This window comes from Balaenoptera borealis (genome assembly GCF_965194805.1).
Source record: "Balaenoptera borealis genome assembly, chromosome: 6".
In the NCBI taxonomy this organism is placed as follows: domain Eukaryota; kingdom Metazoa; phylum Chordata; class Mammalia; order Artiodactyla; family Balaenopteridae; genus Balaenoptera; species Balaenoptera borealis.
In genome coordinates, this window is record NC_138863.1 from 56,687,090 (window position 1) to 56,712,692 (window position 25,603).

General features: G+C 40.2%; 1 protein-coding gene and 1 pseudogene across 6 annotated transcripts in view; both read left to right on the forward strand.

The window, feature by feature from the left end:
* LOC309630428 (uncharacterized protein) overlaps positions 1–25,603 on the forward strand; it is a 547,317-nt gene that overhangs the window by 373,451 nt on the left and 148,263 nt on the right. Inside the window, exon 8 of one of the 5 annotated variants that reach the window (XM_082395675.1) lies at positions 1–25,603. This exon is cut by the window's right edge and continues 2,534 nt beyond it. The exons of the other annotated variants lie outside the window; for them this stretch is intronic. Within the exon in view, the coding sequence (XP_082251801.1) occupies positions 1–51 (51 nt within the window). The 3' untranslated portion in view covers positions 52–25,603. 5 annotated transcript variants of the gene reach the window in all.
* The window catches only part of LOC309630914 (tissue alpha-L-fucosidase pseudogene), a 17,002-nt pseudogene continuing 2,534 nt past the window's right edge, over positions 11,136–25,603 (forward strand). The window contains exons 1-2 of the transcript in view: positions 11,136–11,144; positions 18,112–25,603. The exon at positions 18,112–25,603 is cut by the window's right edge and continues 2,534 nt beyond it. The product of the transcript in view is annotated as a tissue alpha-L-fucosidase pseudogene (transcript). The remainder of the gene's footprint in view (positions 11,145–18,111) is intronic.

Sequence of the window (25,603 nt, forward strand, 5' to 3'; positions counted from 1 at the left end):
TGCCAATATTCATCAGTGGACGAAGGACAAACCACCACTCTGCCCAATTAAGTGTCATTTGGCAATCTTAGGCATCCGAGATTATACCAAAAGCATGAAAAAATCTGTGTAAACCACTGAATGAGTGGATAAAGTTATTGGAAAAAAGATAAAGGTGTTAAGAGTTGGAAAGAAGGACCACATTTTCTGAACAAAAAGTCAGCTCCTGGATTGATCAGGGTTGTCTGGGTTTTACTGTGGTAACAAACAGCCTCCAAATGTTGGTGGCTTAATCCAAAAAAAGTTTATTTCTTGCTGATGTACAACGTGGGCCTGTGGAGGACTCGGCTCCACCAAGTCATTTAGGAATCTAGGGTACTGGGCCCTCTGTCATCTCAACACATGCTTCCAAGCTCACTTCTACAGAGGAGAAGAGAGCTGGAGGGTCTTCTGACAATAAAATGCTTTGGCCTGGAAGTGACATACAGTACCTCTGCTTACAGCAACAGACCAGTCACACGGCCTATCCAACCGCAAAGGAGCCGAGCTGTGTAGCCTCCATACTCCTGAGAGGAGAGGACCCCTGACTCTTTGTGACCCTAGTAGTGTCCAGCACAGCGCTCAGGGTCAGCAAGTTTGAATGAAGACTACGGAAGATCCCAAATGTCTGGCTGCTGTGCCTGAAGGACAAGTGTACAACAAATAGCCAGGCTATGTTCTGCAGCAGCAGACCTCAGTCCTAGCCCCTCTGGTTGCTGTTTCACAAGCGCATCTCTCTGGCTACACAAACTCCTCACCGCCTCAGGCAACCTCTTCCACAGATCCTTGTACGTGAAGGCAGCAATTTATTTTTTTAAAGCTTATTTTTATTTTTATTTTTTTAGACATCTTTATTGGAGTATAATTGCTTTACAATGGTGTGTTAGTTTCTGCTGTATAACAAAGTGAATCAGCTATACATATACGTATATCCCCATATCCCCTCCCTCTTGTGTCTCCCTCCCACCCTCCCTATCCCACCCCTCTAGGTGGACACAAAGCACCGAGCTGATCTCCCTGTGCTATGCAGGAAGGCAGCATTTTTAATAAACCCCTGTGTGTCCTTTTATCCAGTAAAGCATCAATCTCAAATTACTAAAATAATTCATCCCTAAGGTTGAAATATTCCTTTTAATTTACTTCTTTAATTAAGGGAGGTGTGGGGTTTGTGAGGCTTGGACCGTCAGGAAGCATAACTGTTCTGAGCTAATACGGGGAGGCCATCTCTGGCCTGTGACAGCGTGATGGAGCGAGGCTGCCAGTGAGCCAGGCTGTCAAGGATGACAGGACAGCTCCATCTACTGTGGCCACCAGCCTGAATACATAACTAAGTGCATCACCTCCCTCAGACACATTCTCTCAAAGTGGAATTAACTTTATAGGGTATGCAATTGTAAAGTCTTTTTGGATGGTTTTATGTAACGACCCAGGAGTTTGCAGGCAAGTGACTTTTGGGTAGCTGTAAACTACAGGTCGCATATACTTCTGGACTTCCTGAAACACCAAAGATTGAGATCCTAAGGGTCATTCATCTAAGAGTGAGTACATGCTCATGACTGATGCCTTAATGGAGCCCAGTCTGGAAGAGGAGAAAGCTGACAAAATCAGCTCAACACAGTGGAAATTAAGAGCTGAGACTCCAAATCTAGGCTGATTCTTTGCATCTTGGCTGCCCAATTATGAGCTTTGTGTGACCTTGAGCAAGATACAGATCATGTTTAAACTTTAGTTTCCCATAAAATGAGGATGAAAATGGTACTTGTCTCAGAGGCCTGTTGTAAGAATTAAATGAGGTGATGATACTTAGCATAGTGCCTGGTTCATACCAAGAGGTCAGAAAATGTTACTAGTAGCTATTATATTATTAATATTGTTAGGGTAGCAAACATGTACGGAGTGTGAACTTAAGCAAAACACTGTGCTAGACACTGAAAGGTATGCTTGAATGCATAAGTCAGAGTCTGCCTTCAGGGATTTGCAAATGTGTGTGCGTGTGTGTGTGTGTGTGTGTGTGTGTGTGTGTGAGAGAGAGAGAGAGGGAGCTAGAGAGAGAGAGAACTGGAAGATGTAAGGGTAGAATGAAGAGAGAAGAACCAGGAGAGAAAAAATACAAGATAACTAAAATAAAAATAAATAACATTTAATTGTGGGCTTACTCTGTAATAGGCATTTTACATAGATTTTTGTATAACAAATCTCATTTAATGTTCATACAACCCTGTGGGTAGGCATTATTAAAATCCTCATATTGCTCTTGAAGAAAAGAAGCCTTAGAAAGATGAGGTCAGTTGCATGTGTCAGTTGAGGATGACACATGGGGTTGGGGAAGTGGAGGGGGCACAGGGCTGTGCGGTTAGCTTGCCTGGAGCACAGGAGAGGGATGCCAAGTGGAACATGAGGTACCGGGTGCTCCAGGGAAGTCCTGCTCACCAGCACAGGTGATCATTGCCCACTCGGAGTCCAAGGCCATCTCTGATTTTGTCCACACAGTCATTAGTGGTGTGCTGTTTGACCAAGAAACAGAAGACTGCCTTGAAGCAGTCACCATGTCTTTGAGAGGTTGGAAGAATAAAATACATATTCAAGCTGTGCTTAAGCTCAGCTTCAAATCTTGTGGCAAGCTCAGGACATGCCAAAATGGCCGTCAGTGGCAAACCAGCCCCACACAGGGGCCACGGAAGGCAAAAACTTCATGGTGATCCAAGGCTGACCACTAGATGGAGCCCGGCTGGACTTGGTGACAAATCTGAGGACAGTGGTTAGAACCCAAACCAACCTCTGTATCTCTCCACCTCCTGTTTGTCTTTCCAGCACTACAAGACCAAGATCATCATTACTACCAGAGTTTTTACTCCACCCCCCTCAACTAATATGTTTTATTACGAATTCAGAAATAAAAAATAAAAGTATAAAGAAGCTTGGAAACTTCCAGATTCTTCTAGACTTTTGCTCCATTAAACATTTTGGGAAGAAAGGTAATCTCCACGTAAAATCTCCATTAAAATAACCTTGTAGGCTTATCTGAAATTAGCACCTCCAGAATTCTTGCTCTGACTCTTGGTTTCGTTGACCTACTTGTGTCTTGATCTTATACTTGATAAGTCCCTCTAATCAGTTAAGAAAACAGTTGAGCATTTCTGGACTGTAGACCAACCTTAATGTTATTTGAAAATAGGAGCTGGGCTTTGGGTTTAGGCTTTTCCCTTTTTATTTGTGTATGATTTAGTGTTCATCCTGCACTAGACACTAAAATGCATTGTTTAATTATCTGAGCTCAACACACCATTTTATAATTCATTAGTCAGTTGCTCTTTGCAAAAGCTTATTTCTTATGAAACGAAAGTGGGAATCATGCAACTGGACTATTTATCTCTCTTTAGGGGTTGGGGGTTAATATCTGATAGCTCATAACATCTTTATTATAATGCATTTATAATGATTTACTGGAATCATTCTATGGCTGAGTATCTAATGTCAAAGCAGGGATCTGGCATGAAATAAAATGCTGTATTCTTGGGTAGCTCTAGGGGAAAAAAGGCCTCATCCAATATTTTCTGTGTAATTCTACAAACTGTAATAAGGGTAGGGGTAATTGCCTTAATGTCAATTAAGCTATTAATAATGCCCATCTTGTCATTCCTAAATATAGCAGTGTCTCAATCATACATTACTGTCCCCTGTTAAGACTATACAGAAATGAGATCACAGCTTCTGCAGATCGGGAAGTCTGTCTAGCAGCGAGTCTTTCCTCCTTTACATAAAAGAAAGTTTGGAGGTTGATTTACTTGTTTTTGATGAAAAATTTATAGTTAGACACGTATATGTATTTATAAGGGCAAGTGTTGGCAATCCTGTGAGCAGGGACAATCCATCCTTAAAAACTGTTCCCTGTTCTTTTTTTTTTTTTTTTTTTTAATTCTAACAATGGCTGTTTAACAACCAACTCACACAATTCTCTAACATACATTTATTTATTTATTTATTTATTTATTTATTTATTTATTTATTTATTTATTTATTTATTTATTTATGGCTGTGTTGGGTCTTCGTTTCTGTGCGAGAGCTTTCTCTAGTTGCGGCGAGCGGGGGCCACTCTTCATCGCGGTGCGCGGGCCTCTCACTATCGCGGCCTCTCTTGTTGCGGAGCACAGGCTCCAGACGCGCAGGCTCAGTAGTTGTGGCACACGGGCTTAGTTGCTCCGCAGCATGTGGGATCTTCCCAGACCAGGGCTCGAACCCGTGTCCCCTGCATTGGCAGGCAGATTCTCGACCACTGTGCCACCAGGGAAGCCCCATGTTCCCTGTTCTTATTCTGCTTCCAGATGATGAGAGTAGGGTGCTCCTTATCAGGGCCAGTGTTCCAGGGTCCAGGTCCCTGATTGATGGTCCAGACAGTCCCGTAATAACTAGCCAGGCATTTTAGAGTTGGGAGCATTCATTCCAGCTACACGTGGTGCTCTGCTGTGTGCTTGTTGTTCCCAGGCAACTTGGATGCACCCAAGTTCCACAAGGACAGACAGACGACAGGGTAAAGCACATGAGACTGAGATACTGTCACAAAGAAAAGGGTCCAGTGGTCCATCGGCAAATTTCAGCAGACACAGTCAAGGGTAAAGGCATATTTGGAATAGGGACTAGGAAGTGAACTGTGGGCTCTTGGTGAATAGAGAGAACGTTGCTAACTCTCCCAGATCAGCTCTAAATCAGAGCCACTTATCTCACAACGAAGAAGGACCCAGACAAGACCTCCTTCTGTAGTTGGCACTTACATTTCTCCTGGGCTAAGATTTCTGAGCAGCCACTTCCTTTTGCCCCCCTTGTTGGCCATCTTGGTGAAGTGAACTTCTACTTGATGATATTTAGAGCTCATTAATTTGTCCCAAGGAAGCTTATTGTATGGCAGTTTAATGACAGAAACCTGTTTTAATGCAAATGGACATGTAATCCCACTAAGCCACTCTGAGGGTGTAAATTTAAAACAATTGCTAGGAGCTGACACCAGAGTTTAATAAGATGGAGGGCTAGTTCCCAGATCCTGGTACGCCCAGGGGACCCAGCCTGGACACCCAGCCCTGGCAGTTTTAGTGCAGCTGGTGGTTACCATGGCAATCAGAAGGGGGGGAGCTTCAGCCAGCCCCTCTGAGGTGATGGGGATCCAAGCTGTGGAGGAGTGGGTGGGAGTGCAGGGAGTGGGAAAGCTCTGTGCAGGGAGGAAATGAAGGGTGAGTGGGTGTCTTCTGCTCATTATTCCTCAGGGCACAAGGTTGGGGAAGATGTGACTGAGACCCTGGAGGCAGCTTTTGCTCTGGCTTACAAATGCCTCATCCAGGCAAATCACCACAGAAAGAGCACAAAACATTGCCTGGGACCCCACTTTTTCAGCAGGTAAAGGGGGAAGCCTGCCCCTTGAAAGGGGGCGGAAATGAAACTGAGGAGGGGATTGTTTGTGGATATTTGCTAGATAATAATCCTGTTAGGTACTACAGCATTCTCCTGAGAGCCCTGAATAAGGTTTTTATGGGTGAAGTCATTTTTGTAATAAAGTTGGCTCTAACTCTGGGTAATAAATCATGGATTCTGGTACTAAAAAATTACTAAACATGCCTCCGTTACCACATACTGTCCTCCTTTTAAATACTTTGATTTTACTACAAATCTTCCATTGACTATGATGGGGGAAATACACACAATGAGCAAATGATTCCTTCCGTCCCAGGCAGCAGCCTTACCGGTATCTGGGCCTCCTGGAATGATTTCCTGAGGTGTGATGTTATTTATGGCGTGCTTTCTCTATCAAAGAGGCCAACAGCATCCCAAGTGACCCTGGAGCATTTGCATCATTGCTTCTCTTGCTAATTGATTCAGGCCCTTGGCAGGGCCTGGGACACGAGCTGTTAGCTGGACACTCTCTCCCCACTGCAGATCCTATGGATTAAGGTACATAATAAGCACAGATGCTAATAAAATTGTTAAATGTCAAAACTGCAAAACTCACACCCATTCCATCAGCTCTCCCAGAATGATTCCATAAAATACCATTTCCTCCCCTTGTCCTTTTCTCAGTCTAAACTTCATAACCTTAGTTAAGAAAGAAGATTAAGAACTGTTATTAACAACACTGATTGTTTAATTTCTTTCATAACTTCTTCCTTTCAAAGAAGAGTCCGGCACAGAATGAAAAGGAATGTTATCATATGAAGTGCATTTCAGACGTAATAAAGCAGAAAGGAGAGGGTGGCCCCAGTGGCAGTTGTAAGAGGGACAAAGTGTGGATCTCTATAGCTCAGTGGCTGCAAAGCAGAAAATGAAGATTGTAAAAACGTCACATAAAGAAAAAATGCACAGTGGATTCGTTTTGCGATGCCCATAATTCAGTAATGCCTTTAAGTAGCTAGAAGAAATATAATAAATGTTTTTCCACAACATTGATCATACTGTATCAGAGGAAATATTAGTGTGCAGGGAGCCATGGTTACACTGGTAGTAATTCTTGGTGCAGAAAACTAGTAGAAGATGGGACCCTTTATAGGCCCAACTTTTATTGGCTGCAGTTATTTACCTTTAAGAATACGCCTAATACATTGTCCTATAACTAAATATTTTTGTGAAAATTCAAACCAGCAGTATCAGTAAGTCAGAAATCCTGCCACCATTTTATAGAATTTATATATATATTTTCCTGTAGATGCTCTGCTATGTTCCAGAATACAAAACCAGCCAATTGACCATGTAAAAATTCTAGAATGTCTATAAAACAGATTCTTCTTCTGTATTCTGAACCTGGATAGGAGCAGACAGATTTATGGCATGTGATTCCATCCAAATGCCACCTGTATATATATAACATCTCTCTAAAGAAATTAAATGGATTATTAGATTATATACTGCAGTAAAACTATACCCGAAGCTATAAGCCAGGAGAGGATATGCATGTTGTGCAACTGCGTTTTTTTTTTTGGTCCTGAAACACTGAAGAAAGCTTTGCAAGGCAGGATTTTTCTTTAGGGAGAAAAGAAGGGAACTGATCCCTCATGCCAGCCTCTTGCTACTCGGACGGGCAGGAGCTGGTGATGCGGTGGCCATGGCCATCTTGGTGTAGGAGGTCCCAGCTTGTCAAGGGGAGGTTCTACCTTTGCTCTCGAGGGACCCCAATCTTGACTCTAGAAATCTTTGAATCAGAGTTCCAGGGTGCACAAGATAAGAGCCACCCAGCCAGACTCCAGCGGAACTAAAAGGAGAGGTGAGATCTGGGTGTGCTAATTCTCCATATACTCCCACAAAGAAGCAAGAAGCCAGAGGCATCTCCAAGTGAAGATACTAGGAGAGCAGTGATAGGAACACGCATTCTTTCGCTTCAGAATCTGGATAATCCCCCTTACAGTTCAAAGGCCTCGTAAAAGCAAACAAACCTGGCTAAAGCCTGCAGATTTTCCTGCTCTGTTTCAGCGTACATCTCCCCTAACTCTCACTGACACAAATGGGAATCGTTTCCCAGACTTTCCTCACGGAGACCATCCCCACCTCTTTGTCCTGATGCTCTCTGCTGAGTGCCCCTCACAGGTTTCACGTGCACGTGCTCCTTCAATCCGACACAGCTTCTGTGCGGTTCTTTTTCCTCTGTTAGGGCACAACGGGCGTATATGAGCTAAAGGGCATTTGGAGCTCTTTATGGAATTATGTCTTGATTATCTTATTGGAGTTGGATAGATGTTCAGCTTGTTTGTTAGTTTCTTCCCTCCTCTAACAAGGAGAAGTTGAGAGGGTGCCTGTAAGTTCTTCCCATTGTGAGAACTTTAAGGAGGCAGGCGGATGAAGGGGAAAAAAACCCCAATATGAGGAGGGAGTCTAAGATTGAGAAACGGCTTGGCACAAGACGACGGTTTCTCAGAAGGAGTGCCGCCTGGGAAGTTGGTAAGCAGTCACCTGCTGTGCTCGGCATTGACATGGACATAAATAATTTACTGGTTGAGGTGACCTAATAGGCTTCTGTTGAGAGTTCTTTCCCAGCGTGATGGAGTGGCATGCCTTGCTAGCATCCTCTTACAAGTGGCACTGTTCTAGGTACAGCAGCAGCAGCTTTTCTCAGATTGTTTTAAATGAAAATTATTATTTTTTATCTTAGTTAATTGGCTGGCAGTTGAAGGAATGCAATTTAAAACCAGAAGTTGGGGGAAGGCTAATTATCTTTTTTAATTCCCTCTTTAGATCTATTATCACACATGGACATATTACCAAAACTTGTTAAAGAGCAGTGAGTAGTCCTGTTCTTTCTTCTCTCTCCTCCCTCCCTCCCTTCCTTCCTTCCTTCCTCGTCCTCTTTATTTTCCTTTCCTTTTCTTCTCTTTCCCTTTCTTCTTTCTCTTCATCTTCAATGACTTGGAAAAAATCTTAATGAACTTCTTTGAGCAATTCCACAACAATGAAAATGTTCAGGGTCACAGATGCCTTCCCTGGAGTATTTAACGGTGGAGTCAAGTACAGCTTTCACTTCTGCTGTGTGTCTGCAGCATGCACACAGTCTCAGTTGTGCTTGCAAAAATATCTAAGTGTGCTTAGGAGGGTCAGGGAGACCCTTGGAGAGTAGACCCACTATAATTTTAGTTAAATTATAAAACATCAAAATAAGACTAACAGAACAACAGACTTTGGAAACTACTTAGGAAATAAACAGAGTGAGGTTTGCTTTATTTGGCATCCAGCCTGAATTATTGACTTACACTGTAGCCAGATAAAGAATGTAGACAACATTTGACAGTACAGAATATTCAATTATAATTTAAAACTTACTTTGTATTTTAAAATGAGATTCACTTGTAATTATTTCCACAACCGCTGGATGTCACTGTTGCATACGTCTGGGCAGTAAAAACTCACTTAGGCAATCTGAAACTGGTATTTTAAGGGCTGTCATGTTACCTCCTTGACACTCTACCTTTTGATTGAACACAGGCTGTCATGCTAAGAGGACTCTCTTCTCCATTCAGTGCAGTCAGCCCAATTCTCAATTATGGCACTCTACTGGGAATTCTTCTAATTTACACAGGATGAGATTCCTCAAACACAATTATCTTCTTCACTATATTTAAAAAGAGTATGGTACTTTTATAATAGTTCCCAACATTGTGTATTAATTATAACTAGCACACTCTGGATACCAAATGGAGTGAAGTGAACACATAACCATAAAATACCCTGGATTTATAAGTGCCTTTTTCCCCCTGTTGTATGAAAGTGCTTACAACAGTTTCATATCTATTTGCTCATCTGTCTTCCCAACATCCCTAGGGGGTTACCTGCTTTAATGCTTTTATGAGTCAAAGTTGACCTGTGAAATAAATTGAATGAAGTAATTATTTGCACTGGCATCCCAGGAGTAAAGCAAAAGCAAACAGTGAAAATGTGTTCCAGACAGCTAATTATAGTTTGCAAAAGTAACTCGTTGAAATTTTGGTAGTTCTGTTTTTTTTTCAATTACTTTAAAAACTTCTTACTTCCTGGACCGTTTACCTCTTCTTTTAAGCATGCATTAAAAAAATCCAGGCCATCTTGTACAGCTGACGTTATATAGAAATTAGATCTGGAGACTTTTCCAAACCTGAAATAAGCCTGGCCCAGTAGAAGTGCTAGACCAGAGCATGACCAGTGGAAAAGAAATGGGAGAACCAACTGGGACAGTAGTTAGCTTTCTCTATAGTTAGAAATGACCACGAGCTTCACTTTAGCTGTTAAGTTTAGTCTCTTTCTTTTTCCTGAAACCTTGGAGTGGTTTTCTTTAGCTTCCTCTCGTGACTTTGCACTAGGGAAGCCAGAGCTGTTCCTGGAGGACTGTTGGCCTAGATTTTAGGGGGGGAGGTGGGAAGGGGAGGTCCCCTCTGTTCTAGTGAATAATCAGAGTGTTGTGTTGCCTGCCATCTATGAGATGCTTTGATCCAAAATTTCAGTCATTGTTTCCACATTTAGGGGCTGGAATGAACATCAAAGAAGTGGGTGTACGGAATTTACTGAATTCCAAAGAAGTACAATAACATACAGAGGATATAAGCAAATCCCAGTGGCAAAATTTGCTGCCAATTCTTGCACATAATAGAGGCCCTGAAGTGACAGTCTATCTTTGACAAATGCATAATGATATCAATGCCAAGGGAAGGAACTAGCATGCTGAAAGGTGAATAAAAGAGTTGGGAACAATTCAGTGGACTTACACATTTCCTTAGTGTGTTTTCACACAACAAGGAAAGCAGATGACACAAATGCATTAGGTAATTATTGGACAGGGCTGCAAACTCACCAGCAGTTTAAAATCGACCTGGCTCTTTCAGGATACAGCTCTAAAGATGAAAATAAAATGTGATTAGGAATTACTCATCTTCTGGAGGAAAAAAAAAAGGAACAAGGAAAGTGAAAATAGCTTTCTTGTTCTGTCTTGGATAGTTCCAGGTTTTAAAGCCCATATGTTGTTTGCTATAACTTCTTCGCCTCCCAGGGCCAATGCATTCCAAACGCTTCAGCTAGTGTTAGGGCTTATTTGTATACACAGTCTTTGTTCAAATATGGATTAATTTTGGTTAATTTCAGTGGGGTGCACATAAAGTAAAATGCACAGAACTGAAACCACGGAAATCAGGCCATCATGTGATCATCTAAGAACCTAGTTTTCAAGCTCCTTTAAGTTTTATTTTTGAACTAAAAACAATAAAACGACTGTAAAAAGTTTCCAAAAGCATTGACATTATGAGCAATTGCTAACCAAGGCTATTCCCAGAGTGATGGAGCAAATTTGGATATAATTCTAGAAAAGCTAACTGCCCTGCAGTGCTGGCTATAAATATTTCATTCAGAAGGTGATTTAATAAGTGTCCTGTGGTATCTGGCTCTTGCCTCCGGGGCCAGGTATCTATTTAGAGGCATATTGTGCTGCTGTCACCAAGGTCAGCACTGGAGGGCAAAGCAGACTCTTGCCCATAAGCTTCCATCCTTTTACTATGGAGATGAGTACTTAAGAGCTTCTGGAGGCTGCTTTAAAAAACCAGACTGGGTGTGGATGTTTAAAGGAAGGAGTCTTAAAAATGCCACAGTACATGGAAACAGCTTACAGGGTTCATGAGCACAGTCTGGTAATGAATCAGGTACGAGTAAGACCAAGATGTGTGTGTTTATTTGAAACCCTCCAGGGTTGAGCAAAAAACTGTGCCAGCTGCAAATACAGCCAGCGTTTCTGTCCTATGCATTAGGCAATCAGAGCATATTTGCTTGCATACACCAGAACCATTTCCAAAACACCCCCCCACAGTTCTCCAGTGTTTCTCACAAAATTCCTCCTACAGCCTTGCACTGCATAATAAAGGAGCTCATAGAAGGATCCTGCTCTGTTTATTGTGCATGTTAAGTAAATGCAATGCTTTTCATTATTTCAAACTCTATAATGAAATGACTGAGTGCCCAGCAACGTTAGAAAATGGACAAACAAGTATTCAACTGGCTGGATGAACCATAGCTTTCTGGTATTAAAAGTGTAATATTTATGAATTAATTTAATCATAGAAGAAAATATTGAGTAGGTGACTGAGTAAAATGATGACTGTGTATTATGTTTTTGCCATGCAGCTGGATAAACATATTCAATGACAAACCTTGGCAAGAACTGCAAAGATGCTCTTGACAATGGCATGAATAAATATCAAGTGCTGCCTAGAATTCACTGCATTTGAGGACTTGAGCAAAGCCAGATGAGTTTTAGCAGGAAAATATGAAGAAGCCATGTATGCACATTAGGATTATGTAAACGTTGGGTTCTTTCTCTACTGCGCAGGAATTGCTCTAACGTTCATTTTCATCTACATCACTGACAGATATTTTTTTTTTACACATTATCTTTGCACTTCTGGGAGTGCACTTTAGCATCAAGACCCAGCTTTTGGGGAAGTTCCTGGTAAGTTTTTCAACAACATGGACTTGGAAAGAAAAGAAATACTTTGCCTAGAGCTGACAAAAAAGATTGTATTTTGTAGTGACCCAATCCAATCTATGTAAAATAGTAAATTTAAAAATTCCTTTAGATTGATTCTTGAATTTCCTTAGAATATGTGGTTTCAGATTCCAAGAAGGACCATAAGAGAAAACAATAGATGGGTAGATATTTTGAAGAGAGGAGATCAGCAATAATAACAGTCACTTAATGAAGCATTTGATCCAGGGCAGAAAGAACCAGTGTGCAAGAGAGGATCACAGAAACATGTTTTTGTGGGTTTTTTCCCCACAAGATTGTCATTTTATCAATAAAGAAAATATCTTTTATCAGCTTTATTGAAACATAACTGATATATAACATTGTGTAAGTTTCAGATGTACAGCGTGTTGATTTGATACGCATATATTGTGAAATGATATATATACCGCCATAGTGTGAGCTAACACCTCTATCACCTCACATAATTATCATTTCTTTTTTGTGGTGAGAACACTTAAGATCTACTCTCTTAGCAACTTTCAAGTATATAATACAACATTGTTAATTATAATCACCATGCTGTACATTAGATCCCCCAAACTTTTTCATCTTATAACTGAAAGTTTGACCCACATCTCCCCATTTCCTTCACCCCCAGCCCCTGTTAGCTGCCATTCTACTCCCTGTTTCTATGAGTTTGGCTTTTTTAGATTCCACAGATAAGTGATATCATACAGTATTTGTGTTTCTCTGTCTGACTTATCAATATTTCATATAGCATAATGTCCTCCAGTTTCATCCATGTTGTCACAAATGGCAGAATTTACTTCTTTCTCATGGCTGAATAATATTTGATTGTATATATATCACATCTTTTTTATTGAAGTATAGCTGATTTATAATATTATATTAGTTTCAGGTGTAGAGCATAGTGGCTCAGTATTTTTGCAGATTATTCTCCACTATATATATCAAAATAATGACTATAATTCCCTGTATATACCACATCTTCTTTTTCCATTCATCTGTTGATGGGCCCTTGGTTGTTTCTGTATGTTGGCTATTGTGAATGATGCTACAGGTATCTCTTCAAGATCCCGATTTTATTTCCATTGGATATATACCCAGAAGCAGGATTTCTGGATCATATGGTAGTTTTAATTTTGTGAGGAACCTCTATAACTATTTTCCATAGTGGCTGCAACAATTTACATTCCTACCAACAGTGTGCAAAGATTCCATTTTCTCCACATCCTTGCCAATACTTACCTCTTATCTTTTTTTTTTTAATTTTATTTATTTATTTATTTATTTATTTATGACTGTGTTGGGTCTTCGTCTCTGTGTGAGGGCTTTCTCTAGTTGTGGCAAGTGGGGGCCACTCTTCATCGCGGTGCGCGGGCCTCTCATTATCGCGGCCTCTCTTGTTGTGGAGCACAGGCTCCAGACGCGCAGGCTCAGTAATTGTGGCTCACGGGCCTAGCTGCTCCGCGGCATGTGGGATCTTCCCAGACCAGGGCTCGAACCCATGTCCCCTGCATTGGCAGGCAGATTCTCACCCACTGCGCCACCAGGGAAGCCCCCCTCTTATCTTTTTGATAATAGCTATCCTAATATGTGTGAAGTGATATTTTGTTGTGGTTTTGATTTGCATATCCCTGATGATTAGTGATGCTGAGCATCTTTTCATGTACCTGTTGGCCATTTGGATGTCTTCTTTGGAAAGGACCTATCTATTCAGGTCCTTTGCTTATTTTTTAATTGGATTGTTTGGTTTTTTTGCTATTGAGTTGTCTGAGTTCTTTCTATATTTTGGGCATTAACTTATTGTCAGATACATTATTTGTAAATATTCCCCCCATCCCATAGGTGGGCTTTTCATTTTGTTGATTGTTTCTTTTGCTGCTCAGAAGCTTTTTAGTTTGATGTAGTCCCACTTATTAATTTTTGCTTTTGTTGCTTTTGCTTCTGGTGTCATATCCAAAGAAATATTTTCAAGACCAATGTCAAACGGGGTTTTTCCCTATATTTTCTTCTAAGAGTTTTATGGTTTCACGTCTCATGTTTAAGTCTTTAATCCATTTTGAGTTAATTTTTGTAAGATAGAGGTCCAATTTTATTCTTCTGTATGTGTCTACCCAGTTTTCTGAACACAATTTACTGCAGAGACTATCTTTTCCTCATTGAGTATTCTTGGCTCCCTTATCACATACTAGTTGACTGTATATGCAAGGGTTTATTCATGGGGTCTTTATTCTGCTCCATTGGTGTCTGTGTCTATTTTTTATGCCAGTATAATACTGTTCTGATTACTACAGCTTTGTAGTTTATCTGAAATCAGGAAGTGATGCCTCCTGCTTTGTTTTCTTTCTCAGGTTGTTTTGGCTATTTGAGATCTTTTGTTGTTCTATACAAATTTTAGGACTGTTTTTTCTGTTTCTATGAAAAATGGCTTTGCAATTTAATAGGGATTGCATTGAATCTATAGATGACTTGAGCAGGATGGAGATTTAAACACTATTAACAGGGAATATCTTTCCATTTACTTGTGTCTTCAATCGCTTTCCTCAAAAGTCTTATAGTTTTCAGTGTACTGGTCTTTTACCTCCTTGGTTAAATTTATTCCTAAGTATTTTATTGTTGTTGATGCTATTGTGAATGGGACTGTTTTCTTAATTTCTTTTTGAAATATTTCATTGTTGGTGTATAGAAACACATCTGACTTCTGTCTGTTAATTTTATATCCTGCAACTTTACTGAATTCACCAATTAGTTTTAACAGTTTTTTGGTGGAGTCTTTAGGATTATCTATGTATAAGATCATATCATCTGAAGAAAAGACATTTTTAGTTCTTACTTTCCAATTTGGATGCCTTTTATATCATTTTCTTACCTGATTGCTCTGGCTAGGACTTCTAGTACTATGTTGAATAGGAGTGGTGAGAGTGGGCCTTCTTGTCTTGTTCCTGATCTTAGAGGAAAAGACTGAGTATGGTGTTAGTTGTGGATTTGTCATATATGGCCTTTATTATGTTGAAATATCTTCTTTCTATATCCAGTTTGTGGAGAGTTTTTATCATGAAAGAATATTAAATTTTGTCAAATGCTATTTCTGCATCTATTGAGATGATCATCTGATCTTTATCTTTCATTCTATTAATGTGGTATATCACATTTATTGATTTGCACTGTTGAACCACTCTTGCATCCCAGGGGTAAATCCAGTTTGATCATGGTGTATGATCCCTTTAATGTTCTATTGAATTTGGTTTGCTAGTATTTTGTTGAGAATTTATGCATCAATATTCATCAAGGATATTGGTCTATAGTTGTTTTTTTTTTTCTTATGCTATCCTTATCTGGCCTTGTTATCAGGGTAATGCTAGCCTCATAAAACAAGTTTGAGAGTGTTCCCTCCTCTTAATTTTTTGGAAGAGTTTGGGAAGAATTGACATTAATTTAAAATGTTGGGAAGAATTCACCAGTGAAACCATCTGGTCCTAGGCTTTTCTTTATTTGGAGGTTTTTCAGTCTCCTTACTTGTTATTGCTCTGTTCAGATTTTCTATTTCTTTATGATTCAGTTTTGGTAGATTGTATGTTTCTAGGAATATATCTATTTCTTCTAAGTTATCCAGTTTGTTGGCATATAACTGTAATAGTCTCTTGTGATCCTTTGTATTTGTATAGTATCAGTTGTAATGTTTCCTCTTTCATGTCTGGTCTTATGTATTTGAGTCTTCTCTCTTTTTTCTTTAGTCCATCTAAAGGTTTTAAAATTTTGTTTATCTTTTCAAAAAATCAGCCAGGTTGGGGGGAGAAAAGTTGTAGATGGAAGACTTCATCTTGGTTAAGGTGTCTATGCTCTGATGCAAGTTGTCTTATGTTGTCGTCTTTGCTTCTTACATTTATATTTTTTTCTCTGTTTCATGCCTGAGAATTTCCAAATGCAACAACAAAAATATGAAAACATAGTCCAAGCTATCCCCCTATTCCCCTATTCCCCCTGTCCCCCAATTTCCAATACTGAATGCTGTTTCTGTATTAAATTTTTTTCCAGCTATGCTCTATTCCTAGTATCTGAACACAAAACTCTTATTTCCTGGGTATTATGTTTCCATTCTTTAATTATTGTCTCTAGTATACATGGCATGATGTCTTGAAATACCCCAAAAAGAGGCCAGTTGTTAGCAAATTTTCATAGCTATACAAGGAATCACTGTAAACAGACTTGATGCTATACTTCTCTTGCTACATGCATAGGGGAGACTATATATTACTCCAAAGAGAGAGGAGCTATTTAATATTTTGTATATGTAAAGTATTTAGGACAGTATCTGCATCATAATAAGTCCTTTGTAAATCTTAGCTGCTGCTGCTACTAGTACTAGTGAAAAGCCTGCAGTTATGTTGTGACAAGGGGTCAGCTGGGCTGTCATTAAGTCTACCAACCCCTGCCACGGACCTAACACATGTGTGGTTGATTAGATACCTGCTTCTCACCTGTGAGGGACCTTCTGACCCTTTGGGGAGACCATCTTTGTAGATCCACGTTTTTTGCCATTGGCTGCCCCTTGGGAACCGTCAGAGTGTCAAAATGAAACCCTGGGATGTAGCACGCATGTGGGCTATTGCTCTGAAGCAATGCTTCTCAAACTATGCGTGGTGAAGGATCAGTTTCTTTTTTTATTTCCAATAATCTGTCACAGCCTGATATTTTGCAAAGTGCAATAAAAAATAATTTAAAATGGAATAAAAAAATCAATATACACAAAATTCAAGTCCCTTTTTTGAATTAGATTCAACAGACATAAACTTAGGCTACCACATGGCTGTCAACAACTCTAAATGCTTCCTCTCAACTCCGTTCTTGTCTCATCTCTGGACAATAACCAACAGATTACAGACAGTGGGCCTCACTTTGAGCAGCAACGTCACAAAGAACAATGAAGAACCCCAAAGTCCTGTCATTTCCATACTATTTTCCTTCTGTAGAGCTCAAAGGGCTCTCTCATCAAAGCAGAGGATGCTATGGGTCCGCAGGGCTCAGCCCTCACCTTCACTGGTGCAAAGCTGGTGCCCAAGGGGTAACAAACGCCACAAGAGAAAGCTGCTTCTGCCAGGTGCTGGCCATTCTCTCAGCTGGGAATTTACACACAGCTAAGCGGTGGGCTGTTTAGTGCAGATGCACAGGTGTGGAAACAGTCTCTGATAGGCAGGTTTATGGCAAGTAAACACATTGTATGATATACTGTAATCAACTATATAAACAACTTTAAAATTGTCTATACTTCATATTTCCAGCATTTGGTTTTTTTAATCATATGTCTTCTTGACAGCAATTAAATAGCCTTGAGAGAAAATGTACACCTGCTGTCTCCCCTGGGGAAACGACGTCTCTTTTGTGAATGACATAAGTTCTCCATAAAACATAAGCGAAGATAGGAGAATTGAATTTGGAGATATGTCTCCTTCCTCTCTTGTTTTATCTCCAATTGAATTGGAGGGCACGGTTTAATATAGCTAAGCTTTTTCTGGATCCCTATTCTAAGATTCTTTTCAAATCCAAATATTTCCCAGATGAGCAAATTGGAGACAATAGATAAATGAGGTTGTGACGGGCGTCACTTAGTGAGGAAGGAGCCTCACTTGGCCTGTGCTTTCACCCCCCCACCCTCACTTCTGGACCCCAGTGCTCTCAGTTCTTCCTGATTTCTGCAGCCCATCTCATCTACTTTTCATGAACACCATACTGGTCCTGTTTTCCTTAAAACAGCACATAACAAAATGTTTCCTTTGCTTGAGTCAGGTTCCAAACAAGCTCCATTCATTAGGCTTGGTTTATTAAAAGTCAGTAAACCAAGAGAGAGGTGTCCCCACTCTCGGGATGGGGTGGCAGGCGAGCGGCTGCTGCTAGGAGGGCCGGGAGGGCGCTCAGGGCTCAGCGTGGGCCGGGGGCCACTGTACCTGGGGTGGGCTGAGTCTTGACTCCGGGCTGGCTCCACGAGGCAACATTTGGGGTGCAGTGGCCTGGGAGTATGTCTTGGCGCCAGCCTGGGGCAGCAAGTCGTTCTGGTGGCACCGGAAGGGCGAGTGGCGGCCCCAGGACAAGCACTTCAGGTGTGACAACCACCCACTGTGCTTTAGCTACTTGGATTTGGGGTGGCAGTTCACCGAGACTTCTTCCACCCCAAGCGGGCTGACCTCTTCCAAGCTCCATATATAGTCTTGACCACAAAGCATCACCAAGGCTTCACAAACTGGCTGAGTCCTGTGTCGTGGAGCTGGAACTTGGAGGACCTGAGCCCCCACTGTGTTTTGATAAGTTGATGAGTTGGGAGCAGCTGTCCTGAAGAGGAACATACAGCTATGGACTGTATCACCCATTCTTAGAATGGTTCCACCCACTCTACCTATTTTAAGAAAAATGGCTTCAAAAACACAGTATTTTTCAGTGTGAAAACAATGGCAGAGCTTTATGACCTTGTTAGCAAGTAGAAACCTGACCTGCTTTTGGTCTGATGGAGAGTAAGAATATCCTGATACTTATTGGAACTCTACAAATTTTCTTTCTTGGCTCTACAATGATATCCCTGTCAAGGATGAAGTGGTAGTGATTGATGATGGGGTCAGAAATACTCCTGTTATCATGGAGGATACTGCAACTATCAAGGTAAATTCAAACCAGGGAGGTTGCTAGATCACAAGTAGGAGATGTGCACCACTATGGACAAGGCATCCTAGGACTACCATTGGGACATGGCCATATCTGACATCGCAAGTGAATCTGAAATCATTTCAGAACTGGTTCAGAGAGAAAGTTTGGGGGGCAACTGTCGTCTCAGCATTGGACCAACTAAAGATGGACTGATTGTTATCATCTTCCAAGAAAGGCGTCTTGCTGCTGGAAGTGGCTGAGCATAATGGGGAGGTTATCTATGCATCTAAACCACGGAGGGTGCAATGGGAAAAGAACACGGTAATTGTATAGTATACCTTCATAACTACCTCAGCTACAAAGGTAAGGATGCTGGGATCCAGGAAGATCTGAAGTGGTCCACAGATCTGGGTAAAGGGCTCCTCCTTTCTTCGATCTGACCCTCTGCTCTCCCAGTTGAGTTTGCTTGGACCGTAAAGCTGACAGGAGTGGAATGATCATTGGAGTTCAAGAGGAAAGGGTCACTGCCTGCTGCTTGCTGCTTTGATTTTCCTCGTATAGTACCATCATTATAATAAACTAACTTCTCTTCCCCATCCAAAGATGGCTTTTCCAAAGGAACTGAGTGCATTACACCAATGACTCAATGGACCAAGGATTTGAGCTCCATCACTAGCATACTTCACTCGGGACAACAAAAGAAGGGACTGAATAATTAAGCTCTGAGTTCATCCATTCCTACCTTTGGAAATTATCTACAATGGAAACTTCCCTCCATTCTGTGTTTGATAAACTTACTTGATTACTCAATGACTATAGTTAAAGAATAATCCAAGTCACCCCGTTGCCTATGGGAGGAGGGAGAAAGAGTTTGACAAATTCACCGTCTGATATTTATTTAGCATCAGTTATCACCAACCCCTCCCAGCAGCACCCCACCCCAGCAAGTGCGGGAGAGCCTGGAGGGGAAGGAAGAGGCTTGCTGGGCTGCTTATGTTCACTCTTCAGAAGTCTGTGAAGCAAGCGAAGAGCTCTGAAATTCAGTCTGTTTACAGTGATACCATGAAGAAAATGGATTTATTTTACCCTGCCTTTTCAAATATGATCAAATAAATACATTTGCATGTCAACAAAATTTTGTAGGTCTTCCTACCATTTCTTTCTTTGTTTATTTTCCTTGCAATTTTGTTCATTTGTTATTGTTGAAGAAACTGGCTGTTTGTCCTGGGGTTTCCAACAGTTTGGATTTTGTTGATTGTGATGTTGTATAATGTGTTCCTCTGCCATTGTAAGCTGTAAATTGGTAGTTGGATTTAGAGGCTTGATAAGATTCAGGTTCAACTATTTTGTCAAGAATATTTCACACACAGTGTTTTGCACTTCTGTTAGAAGGTATAAAATGCCTGATTGTCTCTTTTTGGTGATGTAAGCAGCCATTGGTGGTCATTGCCCAGATTCATTAATTCATTAGGAGGTTGCAAATGGTGATATCCTAATTCTGTCATTCCTTATTCATTTATTAGTTGAAAAAATTCTGTAAAGAGAAAGTTCCTCTTGATTCTTTCATTACTCTGAGACCAGTTTCTTGTTTTGTTTTGTTTTTGTTGTTGTTTGTTTGTTTTTAAAGCACAATGGATTGGTTCCCTAGCATCCTCTAAAGGTGATTAATGAGTTTAGTTTTTTGGTAGCGTACTGAACTTATGGATTTAAATATACTTGATATGTTTCAATCCATTGCATTTAGCATCCCCTACTGATGCTCAAATGATCCCATCTTTAAGCTAGAGCCCAAATCCTTTGGACAGAATCCTGGTAGTTTTCCATCGCTGCTTCCTTACTACTTGGTATGACAAGATATTCCAGATTCATTTAATAAACTTCCTGCCTCACACCTGGAATCAGCCATCTTTCCAAGAGGTTTGGTTCCTTTTGGCGGGAAATAGTATTTAGAGACACAATCAGGGTTCTGGAAGTGCTCATTGCTGTTGGGTTTACCATTGTTTACAGGCTTTTCCAGTGGACAGAACTAGAAAATGAGTCTTTTAAAACACATATTATGAAGTAGTGTTGCTACCTCAGATTCATTTTCGGAACTACAGGATTTTTACTTACTGTCATTGATCTTACATTTGTGTCTGCTCTCACCAAAGCTGCAAATCCCAGTTCTCAATGACACCAATATATATACATTTTTTGTTACATACACGACAGTTTCAGAACAACAATACTAATACTACCACAATATGATTATTGAATCAATAGACACAAAAACCAGTTAGAAGACATAATGGAAGAAAAGACTATATGTCTGATAGCTAAAAACAAAATACCTCAGTGTATGTTTTAACAAGAAATGTTCAAAACCTATGTGAAGAAAATTATAAGCAGTCATGAAGATATAAAATTAACTTAGTTGGAAAGATGAACTGTGTTCATAGAAAAATGCAACATTGTAAAGATCTTAGTTATTCCTATGTTTATATAAACAATTTCATAAAATTCCAGTAAAAATGCTATCAGGTTTTTTTCCTAGAGCTAAATAAATTGATTATATAGTATGTTTGGAAGAATAAACATGCAAGAGTAGCCAGGAAACCCCTCAAAAAATTGTATAATATTAAATCATATCATAAACCTCTACCATTAAAACAGTTTGGTATTAATGTATGAATAGCTAGACAAAGTATAAAATTCAGAAATAGACCTAACTGCATGTAAAAATTTAGTTATGATAAAAGTGGCATCCTAATTAGTGAGGAAAAGATGGACTTTTTAATAAGTGGTATTAGGATAACTGGATAGCCATATGCAAAGAGATAAAATTGAAGCCATTCCTTATGCTGTATACCAGGACAAATTTTAAATGATTGGGAAATTTACAGGTAAAAGATAACATATTTAAAAAACTGGATGAATTACCCTAAAATCTGGCATGGGAATAATTCTCTAAATTACAACTGAAAATCCAAAAGTAATAGGTACAAAGTTTGACACATACAATTACATAAAAACAAGTGCTTTACATTTAATCCACAGGAGTTACATCAAGCCCATTTTGCAGATGAGAAATCTGAGATTTTTTAAAATTTATTTATTTATTTATTTATTTATTTTTGGCTGTGTTGGGTCTTCGTTTCTGTGCGAGGGCTTTCTCTAGTTGCGGCGAGCGGGGGCCACTCTTCATCGCGGTGCGCGGGCCTCTCACTATCGCGGCCTCTCTTGTTGCGGAGCCCAGGCTCCAGACGCGCAGGCTCAGTAGTTGTGGCTCACGGGCCCAGTTGCTCCGCGGCATGTGGGACCTTCCCAGACCAGGGCTCGAACCCGTGTCCCGTGCATTGGCAGGCGGATTCTCAACGACTGCACCACCAGGGAAGCCCGAAATTCATTATCTTGCTGAAGTTTACAGTTAGTAAATGGCAGAGGTGGGAAATTGTAACTTATTGCACACTGAGCCACCTAGACTTCTGTTCACCCTAAGCACATTGAGAAAATCAGAATATAGACATTTTCCAGATCCCACTCATAATTGGGGAATAAAATCTTATTAATACTAGTAGGCCAGTCCCACTGTTTGATACAGACTTCATGTTGAGTTGAGAAGAGCTTTAAAAGGCATAGGAGTCTGGGGAGAAAGAGAGACTTCAGTGTATTTTGAGGTTAAACCTTAAATATAGTATGACACTTATCATGGAAATTTATGCCTCTTAGTTTTTATTCTCTGTCAGAAACTCTCCTATTACTGCAGCACCCTCATCTCATGCTTCCTCCTATCTCTCTCTATACAGTGAAACATTGTATCAACCCCAAGAATCCTGTCTTAAATATTTGGAAGTTGAAAGAATCTTCAGATCTTTTTGTTTACTATCAGCAGACAGTGTCTTGGCTAAGTTATTTTAATGGGAATAATTCAAACTGGCTGTTGGGTTTATAAAGAAAGAAGGTGCCAACTGATTGAAGGTTTCACTTCCCAGCTGGTATTTTGTGTTTGTGCAAACTAAGCAATTAGTACCAACCTTTATTTCTGCTCTTCCTATCATTTAATTTGTTTACATTTTAATTTTTCATTTCTTTCCAATGCATCTCATGCCTAGTCAACAAATACTGAATTTCTCTTTCTGTTTCTTCAAGAAACTTTTAAAGCTAATTGTGCTTTCTCTCCATTAGGAACATGGTTACTTAAAGGGGCTTGTGAGAACAATGCAATTCATTCATTCATTTCATAAAGATTTATTAAGCACCAACTAATGTATCAGGCATCGTTCTAGGTGCTGGAGATATAAGGAGGATAAGGCAGACAAATTTTTGTTCTCAAGGATCTTACCTTCTGTAGAAGGAGACAGAGGAAAAGCAATGAACAAACACAAAGCCAGATAATATCAGAGTGATTTGTTCTGTGAATAAAACATTAAACACAGTGATGTGAGAGGGACTGGGGCAGGGAACTTCCTTAGCTTGGATGGTCAGAGAAGTCCCTGTCTAAGATTTCAGTCACATGAAAACCCAGGCAGAAAGATGTCTAGGCAGAAGGAATAAGTGCAAAGGCCCTGAGGCAAGAATGCAGGTGTGTAAGATGACAAGGAAGAACGCATGTAGCTGGAGGGGAATGAACTACACTGAACTGTAACTGACCTCCAAGTAGTTAAGGATTCGCTTATTTGTTAGTTTATTCATTTGTACTCTACCTTGTTCCAAAAAGGATTAAAATAGCTCTTTGAATGTTGCTGTTTCTTAGAGTGCTATAGGCACACTTTTTATCTGAGAAAAATGAAAGTGAGTCCTTTAGCAAGTAAAATCCAACAGATAGATCTAGGACAGAGCATAAGGACTATGGATGCAGGATGTTCACTTTTTTTTTAGAGGCTCACACACCTTGAAATGTCATTTAAGAAATTATTTTTAGAGAAGACTGTTGCACTGAATTTAATTTCAAATCAACAGACCCGTTATATTCTCTAATTTATCATGGCACATGCTATTTACCAAACTCCTGTAAAAACAAATTTCTTTTGTACACATTACAAAGAAATGTTACATAAAATTAAGCACCAAGTAATGACTTTAATTTGCGGTTAGTTAATAATACACAGATGATCACGCGGCTGTAAAGGAAGCCACTTGGGACATTAACAGATGTGCTGGCACAGAGGAATTGCAAACAGGCAGACTGTGAGCTCTGGGAATAAAGAGGACCCAAGAGATAGTGGACATTAGATGTTCTGATTCCAGTAACAGGCAGAAACCTGCTGAAGGCCTTTGCCCAGAGAAGCCTGTCTGAATGAATTTTAGGTTTCTTCATTGGCTTCTAAATTATTTTTTACTTCTTGCCCAGCAAAAAGGTTTTACGAAACTGAATGGAATTTTCCTTTAGCCTGAGCTTTGCTGAATGGCCTTGACTCAAAAGCTCTTCTTTTCAGCTTTGCAAGAAGCTATAATTGCCCCAAGTTCTATAAGCCACGTTACTTAGCTAATTTCTTGGCACTTAATGATCCCAAGCTAAGACACTCAGACTTTACATTTTTGGAAGTGAAAATAAAATAGAGCAAAGCCCTAATATTTGAAAGAAACCAATGTTACATTTCTCTGAGGTCTGCAGGCTATATAAGCAATCATATAAACAGACACACAAAAATGAAAATTCCCTATCCCATGTTGTAGCAGATGGGTTGGAAAACCAGAAGATTTGTGATTAAAATTTGTTTAAACCTTTAGGAGGGAGGAATGGAAAGTTGGTAGGAGACTGAAGTGGCTTACCTTTCTCTTACAGAACTTTTCTGATATTTTCTCAATTCCACTTCTTGCTCCCATCTAAAAGCCATGTAAAAGGGATTTGTGGAAAGATTCATGGTGCCGAGTCTCAAGAGAGGACTTCAATGTCTTGAGAAGCAGAGACTCCTAAAAGTCATTTAAAGCTCCCAACAATTCACAGTGTGACCCTTATTTGTTATTTAATCTGTCCACGTGCCTCCTTTTCTTTGTACATGAAATGGGTATCAAAGAACTGTTGACTTCAAGATGATGTTTAGCTTTCTAAACAGGTGACAAACATCCTCAACATCTAGGTTGCAGATAACGTCGGTACCAACCTTGCTTCTCTCAGCCATCTATGGCTGGTCTCTGTTTCCCAAGGATGCTGGATTAAGTCATTCTTACCATTCTTCCTGGAACAAGATAGGAAGGAGGAAGCCTGTATGACTATGTCCAGAATAAAGGTTCACCATAGTCCTTACCAGGCTTTGGGGCAACAAGAAAATGCACTCACACAACCTGGCACACACCCCATTACGGGGCTAACGATGAGCTGAAAATAAAAGGAAACTTAAAGAAGGGAAGCCTAAGGAAGGGATTAATCAACAACTCCAAGGCAATACCATGCTGTGCTTACGTTTTTTGCAAATATTGGCTTTGAAGAATTAAACATGTGACTAAACTCTATGTCATTGTTCCTGTGAAAGAAAGTTTCTATGTGACTATTTCAGACCAAAGGCAATGCAGAACAGTAGAGGCAAAAGGGGGCCCCAGCATAGTGCTGTAACTTTCCTCCCCTGTAGGGAGGGCAAGTGCTGTGCATGTGGTTACTGAACATGGTGTATCACATATAGAGAGATATATCTCCCCACACACATGTACTTTGAACTGGACGAAGGAGCGAGTTAGGAAGGGACCTCTGTTTCTTCTTCTTCTGAGTTTACAAAGCCATCATAGACTTCTCCAGAAGTAGTCTGGGACAGGGAGAGAAGTATGAACCCAGGGGAGTTGAAAATGGTCATGGGATAGGGAGAGAGAAAGTAAACAGAAGGTTCTGGAGCCCAGACAACTCAAATAGCTTGTAATACAAGTCAGAGAAGAAGGGGTGATTTCTTTGGAGACAAGGCTGCATTGGTTCTGGAAACCAGGGTCCCTCACTGGGCAAGTCATGACTGTTTCAAACAAGATCATCCAGTAGCTGACCAAGAAGCCAAGTGGTAGTGCTTTGATGTGAAC